General features: G+C 43.2%; 1 protein-coding gene across 3 annotated transcripts; it reads left to right on the forward strand.

Annotated features, from left to right (window-relative positions):
• The first annotated feature begins 1,775 nt into the window (after window positions 1-1,775).
• Window positions 1,776-21,573, forward strand: LOC142053087 (MARVEL domain-containing protein 3-like). Of its 3 annotated transcripts, none has more exons than XM_075084191.1 (4): window positions 1,776-1,852; window positions 3,116-3,271; window positions 6,725-6,894; window positions 20,688-21,573. In XM_075084191.1, exons 2-4 carry the CDS (start codon window positions 3,156-3,158, stop codon window positions 21,392-21,394), a joined length of 993 nt encoding a protein of 330 aa, XP_074940292.1. In that variant the 5' UTR covers window positions 1,776-1,852; window positions 3,116-3,155; the 3' UTR covers window positions 21,395-21,573. The 3 variants fall into 3 exon arrangements, with proteins under 3 accessions (XP_074940292.1, XP_074940294.1, XP_074940293.1); XM_075084192.1 differs by lacking the exon at window positions 1,776-1,852 and adding an exon at window positions 2,719-2,842; XM_075084193.1 differs by lacking the exon at window positions 3,116-3,271 and having other exon boundaries at window positions 1,784-1,852.
• Window positions 21,574-21,858: the final 285 nt, after the last annotated feature.

Raw genomic sequence — 21,858 nt, forward strand, 5'->3', positions numbered from 1 at the left:
GAACAGAATTCATGCAGGAACCCTAATCTTCTTCGATGTAAAATCTGCCAAACTAGCCTAAATTACCTTTAATTAGAAACAGTAAGAATTAGAAACAAACAGAACTATGAGACAGTAAAAAACTCCTGCTGTTAGACTGCCCTTGCTAGCAGGATGACAGCCCCAAACTGAGAAGGCGTAGGGACTAACTAATGGGTAGTTGTGTCTCAAACTGCAACTTCACATTATGGATTCAGTTACATTCACCGCTTGCTGTTGCCAAGAGAGGTAGCCATCTCCCCCTATCCCTCCCTCAGTTTTTTCCCTGTGGGACACATGCTTCTGCCAAGTCCTTGCTCCAGCACACATTTGATTGCAGCACAAAGCCAATTCAACTCACTAAAACAGCAGAAAGTAAATTGGTTCTGGCTGCAAAGCAAGCTGAACTGGCTTATTATGTGACCAAGTGAGCACTAGGGTTGGTGCAAGACAGAAGATGAACTGTACAAAAGAAGGTAGGAAGTGCAGAAGAGGTCTAGGCGAGCTGAGAATGGTAAACAGCAAAAGAAGCTGTTAACACAGCTCAACTGGTGCAAGGAATCAGTGCTTACCACCGTCCATCTATTTATAAAACATGTCTTAAGTATTCAGTTACTGTAGGAACCACCTCATTTCAGGGACAGCAGTTCCTCTAATACCTGCATGTTACTTAGAGGAGACTTTGGGTTTAGCCCTAGCATGGGACTGCATTATCAGTTACATAAGCCCAAATTCAAGAAGCACTGGTACCCCAAGTGTGCTGCTATGTAAGTCCCGGGAAGGAAAGGAATTTTCTGGTCCCAGCTCTTGTGTAGGGTAGCACCGCAGTCTAGGGAAGTTTTCCAAGGCTCAAGATTAGCCAGGCATGGCACCACGTCAACACCAATGTCCTGCTTCTCAGGCACGGATTGTTTCTGTGTACAGGACTGCACAATGAACAAGACGTTCGTTGCAATGCCTGTTCATGGGTCTGTCCCAGGCTCTCTACAAAAATAGATTTATCCCTAGCAGAAAGCATCCTGAGGGGATCAGCACATCGTTCCTCTGTAAGAGAAACATAACAGGCGGGCAATGAGGGGACAAAGCCCCTGGAGATCCACTACAGGGAGGGCTTTCAGCAGAGCACCAAGAAATGAGACTGCATGCATTCATATGGTCAATTATTGAAAACGTGGCTTTACACCAGAGGAGAACTTAGTTGCTTACCTCCCTTTCAACCCATCTGCCTGACACAGCCCATTCCCACCCACTTGCTCCTGGGGACAAGTTTCCCCCCTTTTCTTTTACCTTCTCTCCCCCGCACATCTCGCACTGCAGGGCTTCCTGCCCTGACCACTGCGAGTCAACGAAGTTGGCTTTAAAAAAAAAAAAACAAAAAGGCAACCGGTAGGGACCTTAAATCTTAACTTTATTAACCTTCCAGTTTTATATCCCCTCGGGGCCCCACTTACTAGATTCTTCCTCAGTACCATAGCGCATGGGGACCTCGTTTTATTAAACTAAACAAAAGTGCCGGTTCTCCCACGCCACCTGGTCTCCTCCCCCCTTTCCAGCTCCCCCCCTCCCCGGCCGAGCAGGGCGGGCTGGGGGCAGCACCCCTTCTTCCCCCCGCGGCCCTCGGCCCCGGGACGGAAAGAAGGCCCCGCCGGCAGGACGCCCCGGCGGGCAGGGCCGGGCAGGGCAGCACCTGCGGCGGGGCCGGCCCGCCCCGGCCGCGGCAGGGAGGGAGGGAGGCGCGGCGGGCGGAGGTGGGCGGCCGGGGAGGGAGCGGAGGGCGGGCCCGGCGGCTCCCGGGAGCGGCTGGCAGGCGGGCGGAGCTCGGCGCTCCCCTCAGGTGAGGGGTGGCAGGGGCGAGGGCTGCTGGCCTTCGCCCCTGGGGTGCCAAGGGACGGGGTGTCCTCGGAGGAGCCGGCGGAGGGGAGGCGCGGGGCCGTTGCTGGCCGGCGGGTGGAGAGCGAAGGACGCAGCTCTTTCCCCGGCGGGACGTGGGGAGGTGCCGGCTGCGGGCCGGCCATGGGGTAGCGGCCTCACTCCAGGGCCTCAGGCCGGGGCCCCGCCGCAGGGTCACCCCGGGGCGTGAAGGGGGTTTCGGCTCGCTGTCCCGGCGCTGAGGCGACCAGAAACCGCCCACGGGGAAAGGTGCGGGGCGGCTTCGTGCTAAATGGCCTCTGCCCGGAGCAGAGGGGCTGAGCTCCCTCGGAGGAAGGCACTGTCTCTTTCTTTGTTAGCCGTAAACAAATAAAAATTAGTTTCTTTCTTTAGTGACACTCAAAGGAGACAGAAGGGAAGGCGTTAAGCGAGTCCTCAGCTCGATCGGTCAAAATTAAGTCGACTGCAGGCGCTTCTGCGGTAACGCTGATGGGCTGTGATGAAGGCAAATGAGAATAAAGATGACTTAGATGCCTAAACTCTGCGTTTCCATATTTGACAGGTTTGGGCTTAAGTGTACTGCGCTTCAATGGGTAAAGACACTTTCAGGAAATAACATCCCTGTAATATTTAATACCAAATTATCAAGGATGTATCTTCTCGCCAACTGATTTCCAGCCCAGCACAGCGTTGCCCATACCTAATGTTTATCCAGTTCACAGGCGAGGTTCAGTACTGCATCTGTTTACACCGATGGGTGCCCTCCTCTTACAGACTTCCAGGACGAAGGTCACAGCCCGCCCTTTCAGGTTTGCCCTGCCATCAGTGGCAGTCGTATGCATGCTCATGCAGTGCACTGGTGCTTGCTGGGTTTAGTGCTTTATGTAAGAGACAACATTAGAGAAGCCAAGATTCACGTTCTTGGCAGACACCATGCCTTGTCCTTGCAGCTAAGGTAGGAGGGTCAGAGCAGACCTAGTAAATAAGCTAAGCGCAATAAATGTTGAATAGAGAAGCATGACGGTTACTCGATGAATAGGAAAATGTAAAGAAAAACTTCTGTCTTTAATGAAATTTCTTTACTTGTAGTTTAAAGAGTTTTACTTCCTTGACTTCTTAAGGAAATCTGTACTAAGTCTTGAATCAGCGTGAAATGGATGTGAGTGATGGTCAATGAGTAACTTGAAGTAGAGCTATAAAATGAACCAGTGTTATTTCTCTGGCTCAGGAAGTTATTTTAGAAAGAAAGAATACATATAAGAAACAAGATGGCTCATGCCGGGAAACGATACCAAGATAAGCAATACAGGCACCATAAGAACCATGGATCTGATAGATATGAGGAGGACAGAAGAGCGAGAAAACCATACCCATACAATGCAAGGTATGTCTTTATCACCTTAAAGAAACATATCACAGCATGTCTCTAATGCCTGTCATCTTTGTTTACTTTTAAATACCTTAATATGACAATAGTAAAGAAAACATTTACTCGGTCTTGAAACCATGAAGCATAAGCATGCTACATTTGGAATCAGGGAGTTATTTTACACTTAGAAATTTAATCTTTGTATTGAGCTCGAGGGGGGGCAGAAAGGCTGCCTGACGTAGGCAGAGATGTGAATTTCCTGGGGTTATCTGGGTCAAGGTGGGTCACAAGTAGGTGAAGTGTGGCCGTGTGTCTTAGTACAGTTCCTGAAGAGGCTAGTCAGGAGGTGACAGCAAGCCATGGCTTGCCAAATACACATTGCTTAAATGAGAATGTTACGTGACTGAGACCAGCACAGGGACTTGCTGAACTCTCAGGTTGCTCTAGTTTCGCTGTAAACAAGTTCATATTAATCCGAAACAAAATTAATTTCAGTAATGGTAGTCAATAAATGAATATTTCTTTAAGTGTCTGTGGCAGTTTGTGGCACTTGGTAGTGGGTCAGCCCCTGTCAGCACAATAAGCAAATCAGCTAATAGAAGGTTTGGAGTGACAAACTCCTAAGATGTTTATACTTCTCCTTTCAGCCTGCCTAACCTACAGCATATTAGAAGGGAGCTTAGGCTTTTTTCCTTTGAGTGCATGCCAGTGACTGCATTGTGAGAGAGAGGTCTGTAGCTCTAAACAACAGTGGCAAATTGGCTGTGGCAGTAAGGCGTTCATCACTCCTGTTTAGCCTCTGGGGGCATGACTGCAGGGCAATTTAAGAATAGAGGCAAAGAGGGAGAGGAAATAAATATAGTTAAGATTAATGAAAAGCTGAAGTTCTGAAGTACTGCTCGATGAAAATATGCATTTTAGCAAGAAAAACAGGATAAGAATAAAAGCAATAGTGAAGACCACTGTGTGGACTAGAAGTACTTCTTATGGCTAAATATAAAACATTTGGATGGTAGTAATCCTATTGTATGATGAAAATAGCTAATGAATTTTTCTTCTGTCTCTCTTAAATCATGAAAAATTGGAGAGGAATGGGAAGAAAGGGCAACCTAAGAATCATCTTCACATGCTGAATGACTGTCCTTTGCAAAAGCAGAGATCAGGAGGGCATATAGTTAAATTATCTTGAACATATTAGAAGTAAGAGCAGCAAATGCCAGGAATGCACTAATTGCACTGTGGAGAGAAAAGAATAAAAGGGTTGGATTTGGGGGTTTCTTGGATTGGTTGATTGGGTTTTTTTCGTATATAGCCTAATAAAAGCAATGTGTGAAAGGATAGCTACAAATTAAACCACTGCTTCTTAGTAAAGCACTTCTCTGGACTTCTCGGTTTTGCTGTTAGTTTTAAATGACTGGACACAGAGACTCAGAATTGGTGGAGGGACTGTAAAGGCCAACAGACCATCCCTGTATCCACTGGAGATTAGAGGAAGGGAAGTGGCAGCTACAGATCTCTAATGGCCATGGAGATGAGTCAAGCTGAGAATCTGGGGAACACCAGCCCTCACTACAACAAATCAAGAAAACTTTTCCATCAGTTGTTTTGATGGAGTTTGGCTTAACCTAACAGCGTTTCCCCAAACCTGCTACTTTTGTAAGGATATTTCAGTATTTTGGTGAAAACTTAAGCTGACAGACCAAAAGACCTCCAGATACTATAATGAAATAGATGAGAAGAGTTCCTTGGAAACTGTAATTTGGGTGCCTAATGCTTTCATACCTTATGAGCAAGACTTTCTAGCCAGAGTATTTCTCTTTCCAAATCTATTTCTGTCTGAAACTCCTATAGCAAACTTCCTCTCATTACTGAGGAGAAAAAGTTGGATTATCCTGAACTGGAAAGTCCTGAAGGAAAACAGGAGCAAAGGTGGCCAGAATAGGCCATTGTGAGAAAAAAAGCATCTAAAAGATTCCCCCCCCCCAATTGTACTCTATTGCTGAACATTAGGGGGGCTTTGTTTTGTGGGTGGTTTTTTTGTTTGTTTTGTTTTGTTTTGTTTTCTGGCAAGTAGCAGGATACAATAGAGAGAAGCAGCTGCATCAGAAGTACCAAAGGGATTGCTTTCAAGTTAAATGGAAGTCTTATAAATCACACAGCTTATTTAATTTATGTGACACAGCTGCGCAGGATGCTTTGGTGGTTGCACAAGACACAGGACAAAGGTCAGAAAAATCAGAAATGTTTCGGCCAAATAGAGCTGTTGGCAACTACACATGGAGATGTTAGCATTGCTCTTGTTATTGAATGTCTTAATTAAAATGTAAAAACTACAAAGAACATGATTTAATGTGGATGAATGAGATAATATTTTTAAGTTGAATCTGGAATTGGATGAAGATAAACCTTAGTGAAGTGCAGTGATACTAGGAAACAAAACTACAGTTTTGCTGATCTGTGGATAAGAAATTCAAGATAAAAACTGAATAGGAAGAAGAATTTTAAAAACAATAATGCTGAATGAGTCTTAAAATACCCATTAATAACAAAATCGTCCAGCTGTACCTTGGAAAAGGCAAGCTCCAATTCTCCCTCAGATGAGGGAGAATATTTAGATTAGACCAGACGCTTATAAAACAATTTACAGCCAATGTTTCTTTTAACCTGAGTGTTAGCTCTGTTTAAAAAGAGCAAATTGGACTTTTCCCATAGAATAATCTAAATCTCACCAACTTTAAAATAATCAGGCTTCAGATGTGGAGATGTATGTCATTGCAGCAAAGTGGACAATTCCATTTTGAAGTATACAAATGAAGAGTCTAATTGGAGACATGAGAAATTGATTTTTCTGGGTCAATTTTAGATTCCTCTTAAAATGTAAAATACCTAAAATAAGAGATAAACATCTAAATAGGCAATTTCCCCCCCACTTTAAAATCTTTATCTTTTTCTTTTAATAGCTTTCATTCTGTTAAAAGACATCTTTGTGAGACATGGTAATTGGAAGTACAAACTTGACAAGACGCTTACAAATGAAATAGTTGTGCTACTTTACACATTTATTATGTGGAAATATTTCGGATTTTTACCGTCTGGACTGCTATGGACTAGCTAAAAGTGTTTGTTTTTCATGAAAAAGTTGCTACTCCTTTTTATGGGAACAGGAACTCTCCCCACACCCTCCTCCTTGCTACTTTTTGCACATAACCTGAACGATTCAGCCAGCCTACTCAGTGAGTACACAGTGTTCCAAAATAACAACAATCAAGTGCAAATATCCTTGTGAACATGGATTTATGCAAGTATTTGGGATATTTGCTTTCAAAACATGCAAGCAAAAAAGATCAGATACCTTGAAGAAGGCTAGCTGGTTCCACTAACAGGAGCGTCTGCCAGTTTCTCATGTTCTAATGTTCAGGAGAGAGCATGATCTAATGAATATACATTCGTTGTTTTACTCCACTGTAGACGACCAGAAGATATCCGAGGTGGCCAGCACTCAAGGGCTTCCACTGTTTGCTCAGACCCTTACTCTAAAACCTCAGGAACATCACGGGAATATTTTGGCCCGCCACCAGAATGTTACCCTCCCAAGGAAACCTTCTCAATGAAGTGTTCAAAGGTATGCACAACAAGAGGTATGTGAGATTCTTATTGCCTGTCATCCACTGCTCTCCTTCCAAAGACTTTTCTTGGGTTTAGTTTCTGTGTTTAGAAGCACAACAAAGTAAAGATAAGGAATATTATAAAAAAAACAACCAAACCAAAACTGGGAGAGTTAAAGTTAATGAACGGCATAACTGTGCGTTACTAACACATTTTAGGCATCTAAAGGCAAGATTTATAGACGTATTTAGATACTTGAAAATGCCTCTCCAGAGTATGCATACAAAGCATCAGAGTGGGTCACTCGGTGTGTAATCACTCAGGTTGTGCAGCAAGAGTTAACCTTTGGGATTTAGTAATAAAATACATATTTGCATCTGTAGGCAATTCGAAGATGGCTGCTGAAGCTTTGATGATAGTTTATTTCTGACACATTCTTCTCAGACTTTTTATCAACTTTGGGTTTAATCCAGTCATCACTGATACATCTTTATAAAGCAACACTGTGGGAGACAAAACTATTTTATGGACATGAATCCAATAAAACAGCTCTTAAGAAATAACTTGTTTTTTTCATATCTAGACAGTGACTACAACCAGCAGAGAAGTGAGCATTAGTGTGGGAGGAAATCAGCCTTAATGCTTAGTAAACTTGCTCCCATAATCTGAAGAAAAATGGCGCTAAAATATCCATTACTCCTTTAAAGTTTTCCCTCTTCCAGGACAATGAGCTTTCTCACCTTGTCTGTAGGAAAGGCCCACTGCAGTCTGAGTTGGAACTTGCAGCTAGGTGCAAAGTCTTTGGCCAAAGTCTATAATAAACAGCCTTTCAGTGTCCTCCAGTAGAGAGACAAATGAAGAGGTTTGTTGTTGGAAGTAAATTAAAATACATAATGTTAGATTATTTCTTCACTCCATGAAAGTAAGTTAAATAACACAATTTGCTCTTAGTATTTCTCTTTTTGGAACATGTGAACTATTTTAAGAGTGAGCTGAACTATTTTCTCTTATATGTTCTGTGTATTTGTTTTTCATCTCAAGATTTACTTCCAACAGTTAGTAGAGCATATTTAACGATACAGAGCCATACTGATATTTTATCCCTGATAAAATTGTATCAGCAGTTTCTTCTTCAACAATACTAGATTACTTTAACTTGTTTGAGAAGCTGTAGAAACCTCCATGCCTTATTTTATCACAGCTTTTGAAAAATGAAGTGGCAAGTTATTTTTAGTTTTGAGTTTCACTGGTTGTTTAGATCAGACTGGTTGTTAAGATAACTTAATGTGACTTGCTGGGGTTCTTTTTGACCCCCATTTGCTTCACATTATTTCAGTGCATTAAACGTCATTAACATTTTCAAAATACCCTAGTTTTGGACCTATCAGTTGACAATTATGTTTTCACTCCCACCCCTCCCCCAGGTACTGCTTAGTATTTGCAAAAAATTTAATGTTTGAGCTTGCAGTGGAGGAGGGAGAAGAGATCATGTAGAAAGTAAACCCTTTTATTAGCAGTTTTACTTTAAAAAATGAAAAAATATTGGAAGTTGATAAGATTATGAAAATGTCACTGTTTAATTTTTGAAAGTACCAAGACGTAGCAGAATTTCCTAGAATTGTTTTGCAGAATTCTGTATTCCCTGCAGTCATAGTAAATGAAAGTAAATGAAAAGCTACATGAATTGTTTATTAAGAAGTCAGTACATGTGAGCTACAACTTCTTACAGAATGAAAAGTTCTTGTAAATACTTCTTAACTATCTCCTCCTTTTGCCAATGATTTATCAGCACTCTGGTGAAATTCCCCCTTCCCAATCACTATAATTCTAAAATAAACTAGTATCAAACAAGGCCGGGAAATCAAGTGATGTACCACAGTCTTTTCCAAAGCAATGACTGAAATGCAAACCTTAGTTTCTGACTGTGCATCACTCTACTTTCACGATGGTTTAATTTTTTTTTTCTTTTGCCCAGCAAATACCCTTATGCTCTTTGTGGACGTTGACCAGTTTGGCAAACTAGAGAGGAATTCCTAACAACCAGAGCTCTGAAAAGTATTTCCTTCACCCAGATACTGCCCTTTTCATCCATGCTTTTCACGAGCAATATCCCAAAAAGCTGAAGCTGAGTTTCAGAATTAGGCTGTTATTTTTGCGGTGATCATTTGAGCATCTTAGCTGCAAGCAGCAGCAGAAAAAAGGACATCATTCTCCTTTATTATTCCCACCTTCCCTCCCTAATCCCTGCCCCCTTTTTTCCGTACAACTGCATTAAGACAATAATCCCAACCCAAATATAATGAAAGAAACAACTGATACTGACCCCTTTTGCCAGTGGGAACATTTGATACCATCTAAGAAACTTCAAAACATTCTGCTGCTTTTTATTCCTTTCATCTTGAAAACAGAAGGAAAAAAGTCTGTTAAAAAGTCATATGAGCAATATGTATTGAAAGCCATTCAGGTGGGATCACGTGGCTAGCAGTACTGGATCATATGAGACACCTAATTACACATCCTCTCAAACAATGTACTAGAGTGCAAATTTAGGAGGCCCGTCAGTGTTTGGACCAGTAGAGCGTGAGCTGTCCTCTGGAGTACTCTCCTAACTTCGGATTGGTGGCATCTTCTGAATTGGAAAACTGCATTCACTTCTGTTATGTTTAATATCCCTTTACAGACCTATCAAATTGGTTTAATCCTTTTCTGAATGCCCTTTTGAATGTTTGGCCTCCACATTGTCTTATGACAATAAGTTTCTTTGTGCCACTTCAAGAAGTACTGTTTTGTTCCCAAAAACATTTTAAAGAAGGTGGCTCCGATTCTGGTGGTATTCAACATGCCTAATGGTAACCTCATATACTCACCTTCTCCGTGAGATTTAGGACTTTAGAGTGAAGGCTTCCCTTTCTCCATGTCACTGTGCTCCTATTGCTTCTTCATAGATTGAAGAGTAGTCAGTTTTTTGCCTATCAAGAGCGAAGTCTTTCCAGCTTTGGTTAGCTTGCCAACCTTATACCTTTTCCAGATCCATCATAGGCTTTTGAGATGGTCTGACCAGAACTGCACTCAGAATTCAGGATAAATTCGCAAAAGAATCAGACATCTGCATAAAGGTTCCGGTTCTGTAGTCCTATCTTAATGCTTCCTAGCTTTTTGTGTGGTGTTTGACTGTCAGTGAACACTGAGCTCATGTTTTCAGAGGCGGCTGCCTGATGTCTTTCCTGAGTGGAAGTGGTTTATTTAGAGCCCATCTGTGTGCTCTGTAGACGGTGGTGGGGTGCATGTGTTTGTGTACATACATGAAGTGTGAGATTGCTTATTATACACTGCTTTCATTAATTTCTCATTCAAGAGCTTGAGCACTCAGCAGCCTACCAATTTTACAGTTGGCAACCATGAAGAATTTTTTGTGATTATTATTAAACCAGACTTCACCATCTCACTTTTCCATCTTTTCACTTAGTCTGTGCACCTACCATAGTTTTTTGTTGTGTACTTTTGAGCTGAATCTTTTTGGCGTGGGGATACTTAGACCTGAAATTCTTTCAGAAGAAAACATTCCAACTTGCTTTTCACAGCACAGGTAAAATTTCTGTAGTTCTCTTTTCTGTGTAGAAAAACTAAATTGGTAATCATATTTGCCCTTCAAAGGACACGGGCGCGCACACCCACACCCACACACCCACATCCACACACACCAGTTCCTTTGGAAATATAACCAGATTCAGTGGTTTTGGTTACTGGAGGGAATGAGAGAAGTGTTCAAGGCTGGCTGCCATGCTGCTTCCTTCACCTTAGCGAGAGAAAAACCTGAATCGAACCCAAGAGTGAATTGCTGATCTTAAATTGGTCATAGATATTTGGTCACTTGACCTTGAGAACTTTTCATTTTCTTGTTATTATGTATATTGGTGCGAAAGAGGTGGAGCAATGCAGTTCTAGGCTAATGCCTCCTTTGGTTTTGCTTAAGCAGTGAAGGTAAACTAAGTTTCTCCCATCTTCAGTCAGTATACAACTCAGGAAGTGCCTGAATTTTGCCTTGTATAGAGTTGTTCTGTGCTGGTAATAATCTCTGAGCTAATAACTTTTTAAATTCTTCAACCCGCTTGGCATTTAAGGGAGACAGCACTAAAAAGGTTAGAAAACCGTTTGTGGGGGAACAAGTATAATTGAATCCCTGTTCTTTGCTGCCATGAATACAGCTTTGCGCCATGAATAGTGTCAGATTTCTTAAGCATATTGTAGGCACTTCCAAACAATCATGCCTTTAGCCTACAATTGTTAAAACCTTCAGACCAATTTCCTCTCAGAAAAAGACAGCATTATGGATTGTAACAACAAGAAAAGTCTCCAATTTCAAGCATAGCCAGGAGGAAATATCAAACTGAATTTATTTGGAGAAGGAATTGGAATTAGGGAGTAACAGTGACTTTCTCCAGGATATATTCATGCATTTACAAGCCAGCATTAATTCAAATGTAAACATCTATAAGCTTTTGTTTTTACAAAACACAGTCTAATTTTTTTCCTGTAGCTATGCGTGCTGGCAAATACTCATAGACTGAGAAAAATACTGAGCTGAAAAGTTACCCTAAACACAGGGTTCACAGTAGTAGACATTTGGTTTGAGTTATGCCATTGTTCATAACCATTATACTGCTGCTGTTAAGTTGCTCTGTGATGTCCTGACACTGTTCCTCTCAGAGTCAGACATGAGAGCAGGAAGGGAAAAATATTTTGCAGAGCACTTGTATCCCTTCCAGTGCTCGGGATAGGTTGGGGCAGAATAGTGGTCTGTAAGAGGCATTGGACCAAAGTAAAAGACCTTCTGTAGCTTCAGCTATGTATGTTGAAAAACACTGAAGGGTCATTAAATGTGCATAATGCAGGTAATTTTGTGGGTGAAAACAAGCATTTGACAAGTACATTAAGCAGCACGGTAAATCTTTTCAGCAGTGGCCAGCCGGATACTTGCATTTCTGTGGAGGCACCGAGTAGATGAGAAACTGCTGTATTTTGTAGACACCATCTTTACATTTTTGCCCCTACAGTCTGCCATGCTTAGCTCCTTTACATTGTGCTCAAAGCAGTCATATACTGTTCCTGTGGCAGTTAATTTCAACATATTTCTGCTGTAAGAAGGGATCATTAAGGTCCTCTATAGTCTCATTGTAATTAGATGTTTTCCCCCTCCTGGCTGTTATAAAGTGTATTTTAAATACAGTGTGACTAACAGACTGAATTTGCCATCAAGTTTTTTAATCTTGTAATTGTGTAAACAGAGGATAAGTAGCGGGAATTGAATGGATCTGTACAGATTAAAATAATCCCAGTTATTCAAAATGCTTAATTAAAATTGCACAGTAAAAAGATACAGTGGGAGAGCTGCAGGTAACCTTCCTGTACTGAAGTTAAAGTATTTCACTTGGAGGTAAGTCCCATTTGCTGTGAAATACAAATAGCCATGAGCAGTTAGCTCTATAAAAACACACAGGGGAGCTGCACTAGTTGCAGATGCCAAATGTTACCTTTAGCAAACTGTTGCCCTGCCAACATATGGGACTTCACTCTGCCCACAGCTTTATGCCATATTTTTTTCATCCACCTTTTGGCATTGTGCTAACATGGACACTATTGTTTTTAGAGTGGAGAACTACAACTGAGAAGACTCACTTAAGTTGGCAGGGGAAGATACTGGCAAAGTTGATGTTAGCTGTTAGGTATGTGTTAGACTCTAGTCCGTGATTCCTCTCTGACAAATCTTAGTAAGTCTGCTCTCTACCAGCAGAGAACAGGAGTTGCACTACCTTTCTTGTAAGACCACTGGGTTTGTCTTCCCCACATCTGACCGAAATTTTGGGAACCAAGTAAAACTCTTACCTTTAAAAAGTTGTTCTCCAAGCTAATTGATACAGCAGACTGACTATCTATTGAACGTAGCTCTGTTTCTTGAGCAAGTGATCTTAGCTCACTTAAAGGAGAAAATCCACCCAGCCAGGAATGTTGCTTACCAAGCGTGACAACCCACAATTTGTAAATTGAATGAGAAGCTCAGGTTCACAGGTGCATCCAACCTGACCTACCTTCAGCCAGACTATGATTACTTAAAGAGCAATAACACCCCAATCTTTGTACTTTCTGAAGGCGGCTCAGTTTCAGTTCAAATGGAGGGAGTGGCTATGGAAAGTTGGCATAAGAAACAAGAGTGTTTCATTGTTTTATGAACTCTTTTTAAAAAAAAATCCTGCAAGTTTGTTTTGATACCAAGATATTTGTTTACTACTTGAAAGAACTATGGGTACGCTAGGAAGAAAAAAAGGCAGTTTCCTAAAACGCAGAATATGAGGTGCCTGTGCAGAGACCTACTGATGCTACAAATACCTGTGCAGGCTTTTATGGCCATTGTATTTAAATCAGTATTGCCAAGTGCTACAGTTTAATGCAAGATCTTTTGCTTCCCACCCTCTCCAAAATTGTGGCAGATGACTCATGCTCAGTTAACAGGAGAGAAAACAAGAATATGCTAGAAGTGATGCTTTAGAGAACTACTGGGAACAAGTAAACCAAAGCTGTTGTTCCCCGGCAGGGGCTGCGTTGTGCTGAAACTGTGTCTTGATGGCAAGTAAGCCTCAGTGTCATGCAGTGGTGTGGGAAACTGTGGGGATAGAGGCTGATGCAGTAGTTCTACAAATTAAGTCCACCCTTTCCTGTGAAAATTGGACAGCACTGTTGAGAGGATGGGAGGGTATTAAGCAGACGAAATAGAGCAGGTGGGACAGTAGTTCTTTAAGGGAAGATGATACACAGAAAAACCAGGACAATACATTTGGATCTGAGCACTCTGATTGTGAACGTAAGGCTTCTCTGAATTGTTAAAAACAAGGCTGGTCATCCTTTGAGATTTCCTAATGGAGTTGTTGTCTTGACTAAAGAAGGACAACTTATTAAAAGGTAATAACAATGCTTCTTTCCTAGAGCACATAAATAATGTAATTTTCCCAGTTTTTAAACTATTTTTCCATCTATTTCCGCTAAGACAGATATCTCAAATGAGCATAGGCGTGTTGGGCACTTACATGCCATTTAAATTCATTTGGCTCTGAGTATGTAGTTCCCTTGGGTCCTTTGAAAGGCCAAGATTCTGCTGGTGTTACATTGCTTAACTCTTGTGTTTTAGGGTTGGGTTATGGTTTTTCCTGCCTTTGAACATTACTTCATGAGGGAGATTTTAGCATAAACTCAGTGAAAGCTAAATCCCACCACTGGTGGAAGAACAGAGAGACCTACAAAAACAATGGTGAGGTGGGGGCTTGGGGGGGATTTGTTTGTTTATGGCAAAGCTCTGTATTGCCCTGATCCTCCATTAGTGAAGTTGGTTGAATTCTTGTTACTGGTTTCAGTAAGATCTTCCTTTGGGACTGGTATACATAAGGGAAATAATACCATCAGCAAGATGTTTTAATACCGTACATTCATATTTTTAATCTGTTGCGACTGTTGTCTCCATTTCATTTCCCTTGTTCAGTTCTCGTCCACTGTTTTGGTTCCTCCCCACTTCTGTCACATTTTTGTCTCCCTCCAAAAGCAGAACAAAACCCCTCTTTCCTGTGGCGTTTTCTCCCTCTTCCCCCTTATCTCTTCCTCCTGGCACCGACTCAGTTTAGCAGAGAGGTGACCAAAGCTGCGCATTGAGCAGTGCCTTTACTCTCTGGGGAATGCCAAACCTGCACTGGCAAGAGTAGTTCAGCATTTGAGATCCTTTTCGGGACGGACTGCTGCTTTTGTAAGTCACTATATATGGTCAAAATACTTGTCTGCTCCTGTGGGGGCGGGGGGGAAAATTACCTCTGAAAAGCAGAAAGCTACCCAAACTGGGAAAAAGCCCAAAATACAACTTTCAGTGAGAATGATTTTTAATGTATGTGTTGTAGCCTCCAACTCCTCTCTTCCTTTCTCCTGGAGCGACCCCTAATGGGATGTGGCACAGGCACCACTGACCTGTGTGGCTCTGGTGCTGCCACCTGGCTGCTGGGGTCGAGGTGTCCTAGAGGGGCAGGCAGGCACCCGCGGGGCTGCCAGCTGGGTACCGCTGCTCCTGGTGGTACGTGGCCTGCAAGGAAAACAGAGGAAGAAAGCAAGCCAGAAGGGAGAGTGACGAACATAAAATATCTTAGAAGGACCCAGAGATGTTAACTCAAGAGGAGGGAATGATACCAAAAGAGACGGGAGAAGGAGTCCATGTGTAGTCAACAGAGGAAAAAAGTGACTACTGTGCCAAGATGCAGTGGAGGGAGACACTTTGAAGGTCTCCTATATTAGTCAGGCCCTAGTGGGGTCAGGGGAGTTCAACAGAAACAGCCAGAACTGTCTGTCCTGCAGATGAATTTATGTCAGCTGCAGAAACGTAGGAACAAACATGAAGTGACCATTTTACTTTATGTACACACACACGTACACACGCTGTGATCCTGTCATCTGAACACTGGGGCCATCCTGCCACAGTGCCTGGATGAGAATGCCTCTTTACAGCTTCTGACACATGAAACTTGAGCACACAGTTGAGTTACTGGGTACCACACGGTCAGCTGCAGTGTAGTTTTATGAGGCAGAGCATGCAGATTTAACAGCCCACCTCACCTGAAAAGGAGAGTTTCTGGTCTTTTGCTGGTCCTGGCCGTGTTAGTTCCCCTGTTAAACTCATGCCAGCACGATCGCTCATCAGATACACTGTGAGTCACTTCAAGTTGCTAAAGTCGCAGGAAAAGACAGCAGCACACGAGAAAAGAGTTGAATGGTTTCCTGCTATTTTAATTTATTAAAACAGCTCTTGGAAGGGCCTAATGCTAGGCCAGAATTATTACTGGGCAGGGGAGAAAAGTAGTGACCACCCAGCCAAGGGTAGGAGCCGTTAGAGTATGGCCGGCTGCCTGTGGATCTGTACTCTTAACAGTCTGCCTGGCTGGTTTGCTGGACATCTGAGCTCACCATTAGACAGAAGACAAAACCATTGATCAGTGGGTTAATACCATGGCAATAGCCCAGCATGCATCTGGTACAGAAGGGAAAGAAAAAGTGAACAGTAGGTTAATAGTATAAATTGGAAGGCTGCTGTTTGTTATAGCTGGAAGCCTACTCAAAGCAAAAAAAGACTGGATTCAAACAAAGTTAACAAGTACGATACACTGAAATTACTATCCACCGTAGATTTAGATTTCATGGAATGAATGAAACAATTCCCTTGAAATCTCTGGCATCACCCACAGTCTTTTAGATTGCAGCTGTTCTCCTCACCTTTGGTGTTGAAAAGTAGTGCAGGAAAGAAGGACTTACATGGGGAAGGAAATGGAAATCCAGGAGCCCAGACTTGAGTTTCATTTCTTGCGCAGTATGGAGGTGGTTAGGTCCCAAAGGCAACTGTTCACTGTGCTAGTACACTGTACTAAAGTACAAATCAGTAATGTTTTAGATAGATCCCAAGATTTTGAGCTTGGGAAATGAAAAAACCAAACCAGTGGAATGCTGAGATTTTCAGACCTGTCATTTTACACTCAAGTCATGCAATGTGTTCATTGTTGCATGGGATTCGGGAATAGTTGTAGAAATAAGTAACTTCCCCGTAGGAAGACCTTTTGGCAGTCTAGTTTCTGCAGCTGTAACTCTAAGATGACATAGCTAACCAGCCTGTCAAAGCAGGAATGGCAGCGCAGACTCAGTAGCGTGGCTTTTAACTCAGCCCTTTCTACCAGCAGTAGACTGCTTGACATAGGTCACTGTTAGTATGTGTGTGTTAACATACCTTGACAGAGCTAAGATTCAAAACTTAACTGTCCTTTTATTCCGTATTTCTCAAGTCTGTCTATCCTGTTCATACTAGTATACTGGGATTGGGTATCAGCTTGTAACTATCACAGATGAAGGTTGCATGAGGCTTTTGGGGGGCCCGGGTCAAGATCTGAACAAACTGTAAGGCTTAATATTGCCATCAACGCCCTGATGATTGTACAAGGCCTTAGGGATTTCCACTAATTGTTTGCTGCTTTCACAAACTCTGCTGGCTGTCATCATAGACCTGTAATTCACAGGTCTGTTCTATGTACTGCTTATCATTTTAGGATTTTTCTTTACTACAGGAGGCTTTGTTATTGCACTTTTTTTTTAAAGTTAATCCATGTGATGCAAGTAACTGGTGGAGTAACTGCTAATCAGCCTCTCTCTGTTGTTTAGTTACTCCAATCAATTTTACAGCAGGTGCGTGTGAAAACTGTACAGGTACATACAAAACCTGTCCAACCTGAATGCCCTGTCTAAGGAAATTTTTCAAGCATGCCATTAAAGTATCTACTGCTGCAATTAAAAATACAGTAGACCTACACTGATCATATTTGTCATCCCATGAGCATAGAGACACGTTTACTAGCCCTACTGCAGTACCAGCAATCAGCTCAGTGAAGTTAAGGAGTTGCATACAGAATTTGTGTGAATACACAGGAAGTTTTGGAGCAGCGTCATTGAGGATTGGGGTCAGTTATAAATGCAGGGAGGTTAGCAGCAGGTGCTGACTACTTTGACAACAGAAAATCGCCTTTTCTAAAGGTCAGCAAGGTGATGTACAGGAAAAGTTGATGCTCAGTGGGTCAGAGTGCCTCACCAGTCATAGACGAAAAGGAAATTCTGAAGACAGCAGTAGAAGAAAGCTGAATGGTCATGAATTCCCAACTTCCAGGTTCCCAAACATATTTAAAATTTATGTTTCCCTTAATCAAATGGTCTTTCCTCCCTGTAGACTTGTAAGAAGGGCTTCCTGATGGAGCATCTATGAAATCAGTAGTCAGCCCTTAAAAAGGGAAGTGGCCTTCTGCGTCCAATGCTGTCAAAGGGCCCTAAGGACCTAAGTTGACTCCCTGTATTTGGAAGGCATATTGTACAGCTCAACTGAGCAGACAAAAAATATCTGATCCAGTTCCAATGAATGTCCTGTACAGTTATTACTCTTTCAAAATATTTTGAACAGTCCTGGTAAAGTGATGATTCTGTACCCATTAAAAATGTTGAGTCTTTTGGCTGCATTGTTTGAATTTGGTACAAGGAGTTCCAAATGCTGTCTCATAGACAGATTTAAATTTCTCTGTACATTTAGCTCCACAAATATTTCCTTTGAAACATTTGAAGCCCTCTGAACAGAAATGGTTGTGCAGAAAGGTCAAGGAAAAGGCATGTTGTCATGTAGAAATCAGAATCACAGAATGGTAGGGGTTGGAAGGGACCTCTGGAGATCATCTTGTCCAACCCCCCTGCTTGAGCAGGCACACCCAGAGCAGGGGGCACAGGAAAGCGTCCAGGCGGGTTTTGAATATCTCCAGGGAAGGAGACTCCACAACCTCCCTGGGCAGCCTGTGCCACTGCTCTGGCACCCGCACAGGAAAGAAGTTTTTTCTCATATTAAGGTGGAACTTCCTGTGTTCTAGTTTGTGCCCATTGACCCTTGTCCTGTCCTTGGGCACTAATGAAAAGAGCCTAGTCCCATCATTCTGACACCCACCCTTCCAATATTTATAGGTATTCATGAAATCCCTCCTCAGTCTTCTCTCCTCCGGGCTGAACAAACCCAAGTCTCTCAGCCTTTCCTCACAAGGGAGATGCTCCAGCCCCCTGATCATCTTGGTAGCTCTCCGCTGGACTTGCTCAAGGTGTTCCACATCCTTCTTAAACACTGGTGGGGGGCAGAACTGGACACAGCACTCCAAATGTGGTCTCACTAGGGCAGAGTAGAGGAGGAGGAGAACCTCTCTCGATCTGCTGGCCACATTCCTTTTAGTGCATCCCAGGATACCGTTGGCCTTGGCTACAAGGGCATGTTGCTAGCTCAGGGTCAGCCAGCTGTGCACCAGCACTCCCAGGTCCTTCTCAACAGAGCCGCTTTCCAGCAGGTCAGCCCCCAGCCTGTACTGGTGCATGGGGTTGTTCCTCCCCAGGTACAGGACCGTGTACTTGCTCTTGTCGAATTTCATCAGGTTCCCCTCGGCCCAGCTCTCCAGCCTGTCCAGGTTGAACCACCACTGAAGAACATATATGTCACACTGCACACTTAGCTCTTCCTCAACAAGAGCACTTTGTCTTCTCTGCCTGCTCTACCTACTGCCTTTCAGGATATGAACTCTGTATACGTATGCACTTGTGTACGTGCACACAACCTGAACCATGCTGACCCTGAGGTATTCTGTTCCCAGATATTACCACCATTATCACTGCTCCCCTTTGTGCTCTGGGATGGCTTGCAAGGCCACGATGTGAATGAGCTCAGTACCTACCTAAAGCTGCATTAGCAGAAGTGAGTCTGGGTACATGGGGAGGCGGGAACTCCTGTGGTGGCCAAAGGCCCTTGTCAAAGCATTGCAAGCACTTCCTGTGAAGAGCATGGGGCAGCAGGAAGATGCTCATTACCTCAGCCCTCTGTAGAGGGAATAAGAAAAAGGCAGGACAGGAACATCTGATAATCCTTCATGGTGACTGTCACTGTCTTTCTTTGGTTAGAAGCATCTGGCAACACAAGAGAGGCATTTGTCTAATTCCCTTGCATGCTTCTTCAGCCCTTTCTTTTCAAGCCCATATAGCCTTGACAGCAACTGAGCCATTTCTCAAGAGGAAAATGCTGTGCTGATCAATGTTAGCAGCATAAAATGAAAGTCTGTATGCAAACCACAGATCCTTCACCACCTTAAAGAAAAATACAGGACCACTGTGTCGAGCATCTTACAGTCTTGGCTGGCAGACTGCAATGGAATAAGAAGATTCACAATTCTGTAATTAACTTCAGCACTTGAGGAGCAACATGTGATACACTAGGGGTTTTCATTTCCCAAATAGGCAACTCTAGCTATGCTGTGCTTCAACATCCAACGTGTTCACTAATCTTAGTCTGACCCCTAGTGAGCTGTCACAGAATGATCAAATTTCTCTAACAGATGCTGCACCTTCCTGACAGGCAACGACCACAAAAAAGAGTCATATATCCACATTTTTTTTCTTAAAAACAAACAAACAAAACCTTGGTTACCATTATCAGTAGCATAACATATGAAACAGAAGAGAAGAGTCAGTTCAGAAGTCATAAGGCTTTCTTCTGAAGCTGGGGATGTGGAAGAGAACACGACTCAGTATCAAATTCACTTATCTTACCTTCTCATATAAGGTGTTTTTTTGCCTCCCGCCTCTCCTCCTTTTTTGTGCAATCAGGAATTGCTTCTTCAGCTTTATGAAAAGATTTTTATCTCTGAAGGAGAGAAAGTGGAAGTTGCATCTGGTTAGATAATAAGTTTAAATTAACACACACTTAGAAAGACAAAAAAAGGGTGTAAGTTAAAGCAGTAAACCCATTTTAAAGGCCCTAAATAACTTGCATAATTTTTTAGGCCATTAGAAACTTCGAGGTTTCTGTCAGTTTTAACCTCAGCGTTTTGTTCATACTGGATATTTCTTGCTCAGTGTGTTTATGCCAAGAAGTTACAGGCCAAAATATAATCAGTGTGCGCTTGCCTTGGCAATAACACAAGCACAGTAAAATTTTTATGGATTTCTTTCCCCGCATGAAGATCCATTTATCAAGCACACTGACAAATTAAAAAAAGTAATTTGCCCAACCTCTGAAATGTACCCATGAGAGCTCGTGCCTTATTTTTCTTTTTAAAGCCGTGCTCTTCTGTAGCTGTAGCCAAGGCCTATCTCAGTAATAGGGCTCTCTGGCTAGTTTTGGTGTACTTCTGTCACCCTCAGCTTGCACAAGACATGATTTTGACACCTATTCCCCTCTTTCTGCTCTTTACAGGCATTTTAAAGATTGTGGAAATCACGGTTAACCTCCTGGTGCTGATTTGCGTGGGCGCTGCCCAAGCCTCTGTTGCAGGCTTCACATCCTTTGGTGGCTTCGGCGCCGGATCCTTCAGCCTGAATTTGGCCTACAGCCCCTTTGAGGGCACGGAGCTCCAGGAGGTGAGGGAGCTAGATGTGCAGTTCACCCAGATGAGAGCCCCTTGCGTGTATGGCGGGGTAGCCTTCAGCTTAACAGCAGCAGTACTTACCCTTGTCTTCCTTGTCGTGGGGTCAAAACCCATCCAGCAGCTCAGGATAGGGCTGCTGGTAGGCGAATGTGCCTTCAACCTGGTGGCTGGCATGGCGTACATCGCAGCAGTCGGCCTCTACCTGCACTTTGTCAGCCAGGTGAACGCCACAGAAGTTTGCAAGAGGCGCGAGAGGCTCTATGCACGCCGCGGTTATACCTCCATGAACTGCGTGGTCCAGGGCGGTGATGCAGCTGTCGGCCTTTTTGGTGTCGCTGCTGCCTGTTTGTACTTTGCCAGCTTTGTAGTCTGCGTACTTGCTATCCGAACTGTCCGGGCCTTCCAGAGCCATGCCGTCAAGGCTCAGCACAGCCCCAAAACCAGTGTTAGAGACAGAAGCGTCAGAGGTCACCATGCCATCCACAAGACCTCTGAAAGCTCCCACAACGTCCAGGCTCTTGCCACATTAGTGTGAAGTCAGCTCTGGGACTGTGCCAGAGAGCCAGAGCTTGAGCAAGGGACAGCTACTGGGCATCACACGCTAAACAGGTGATCCGTCCACATGTATTGTCCTACAAGGTGCTGAAGAGTGTACCAAATCACCAAATGTAACAATGCTACTATAACATGATGTAATAAAATTGATGTTGAGCAGATGTGGCTTTTTGCATCAGTCAGGCTGTCAAGCTGGACTCCTGCATTTTAAATGTGTTTGTTTGCAGTGTTTTCATCCTCCACAGAGCAAACCCAAACAGCAATGAGCTGTTAACAGGTTGCAACCTCAGTGCTGCCAAACGTGCTAACAACCACTTCCTTTTCTCCTCCATGACAGAAGGACTTGAATACACAGCTAGGATGGGCAGCCTTCACCAGATTCCGTGCCTGTTGATGCATCCTCTTGCCTTACGCCACACCACTCACAAAGCAAAGGACACTCAA

The sequence above is a fragment of the Phalacrocorax aristotelis genome, chromosome 2, assembly GCF_949628215.1.
Source record: "Phalacrocorax aristotelis chromosome 2, bGulAri2.1, whole genome shotgun sequence".
Taxonomy (NCBI): domain Eukaryota; kingdom Metazoa; phylum Chordata; class Aves; order Suliformes; family Phalacrocoracidae; genus Phalacrocorax; species Phalacrocorax aristotelis.

What these genes read in the sequence shown, in the direction of transcription:
- LOC142053087 (XM_075084191.1), top strand. Translation starts at nt 3,156, where the DNA reads ATGGCTCATGCCGGGAAACGATACCAAGATAAGCAATACAGGCACCAT. An exon ending in CCATACCCATACAATGCAAG is followed by an intron (nt 3,272 to 6,724) that starts GTATGTCTTTAT and finishes ACTCCACTGTAG; the next exon opens with ACGACCAGAAGATATCCGAG. An exon ending in AAAGGTATGCACAACAAGAG is followed by an intron (nt 6,895 to 20,687) that starts GTATGTGAGATT and finishes TGCTCTTTACAG; the next exon opens with GCATTTTAAAGATTGTGGAA.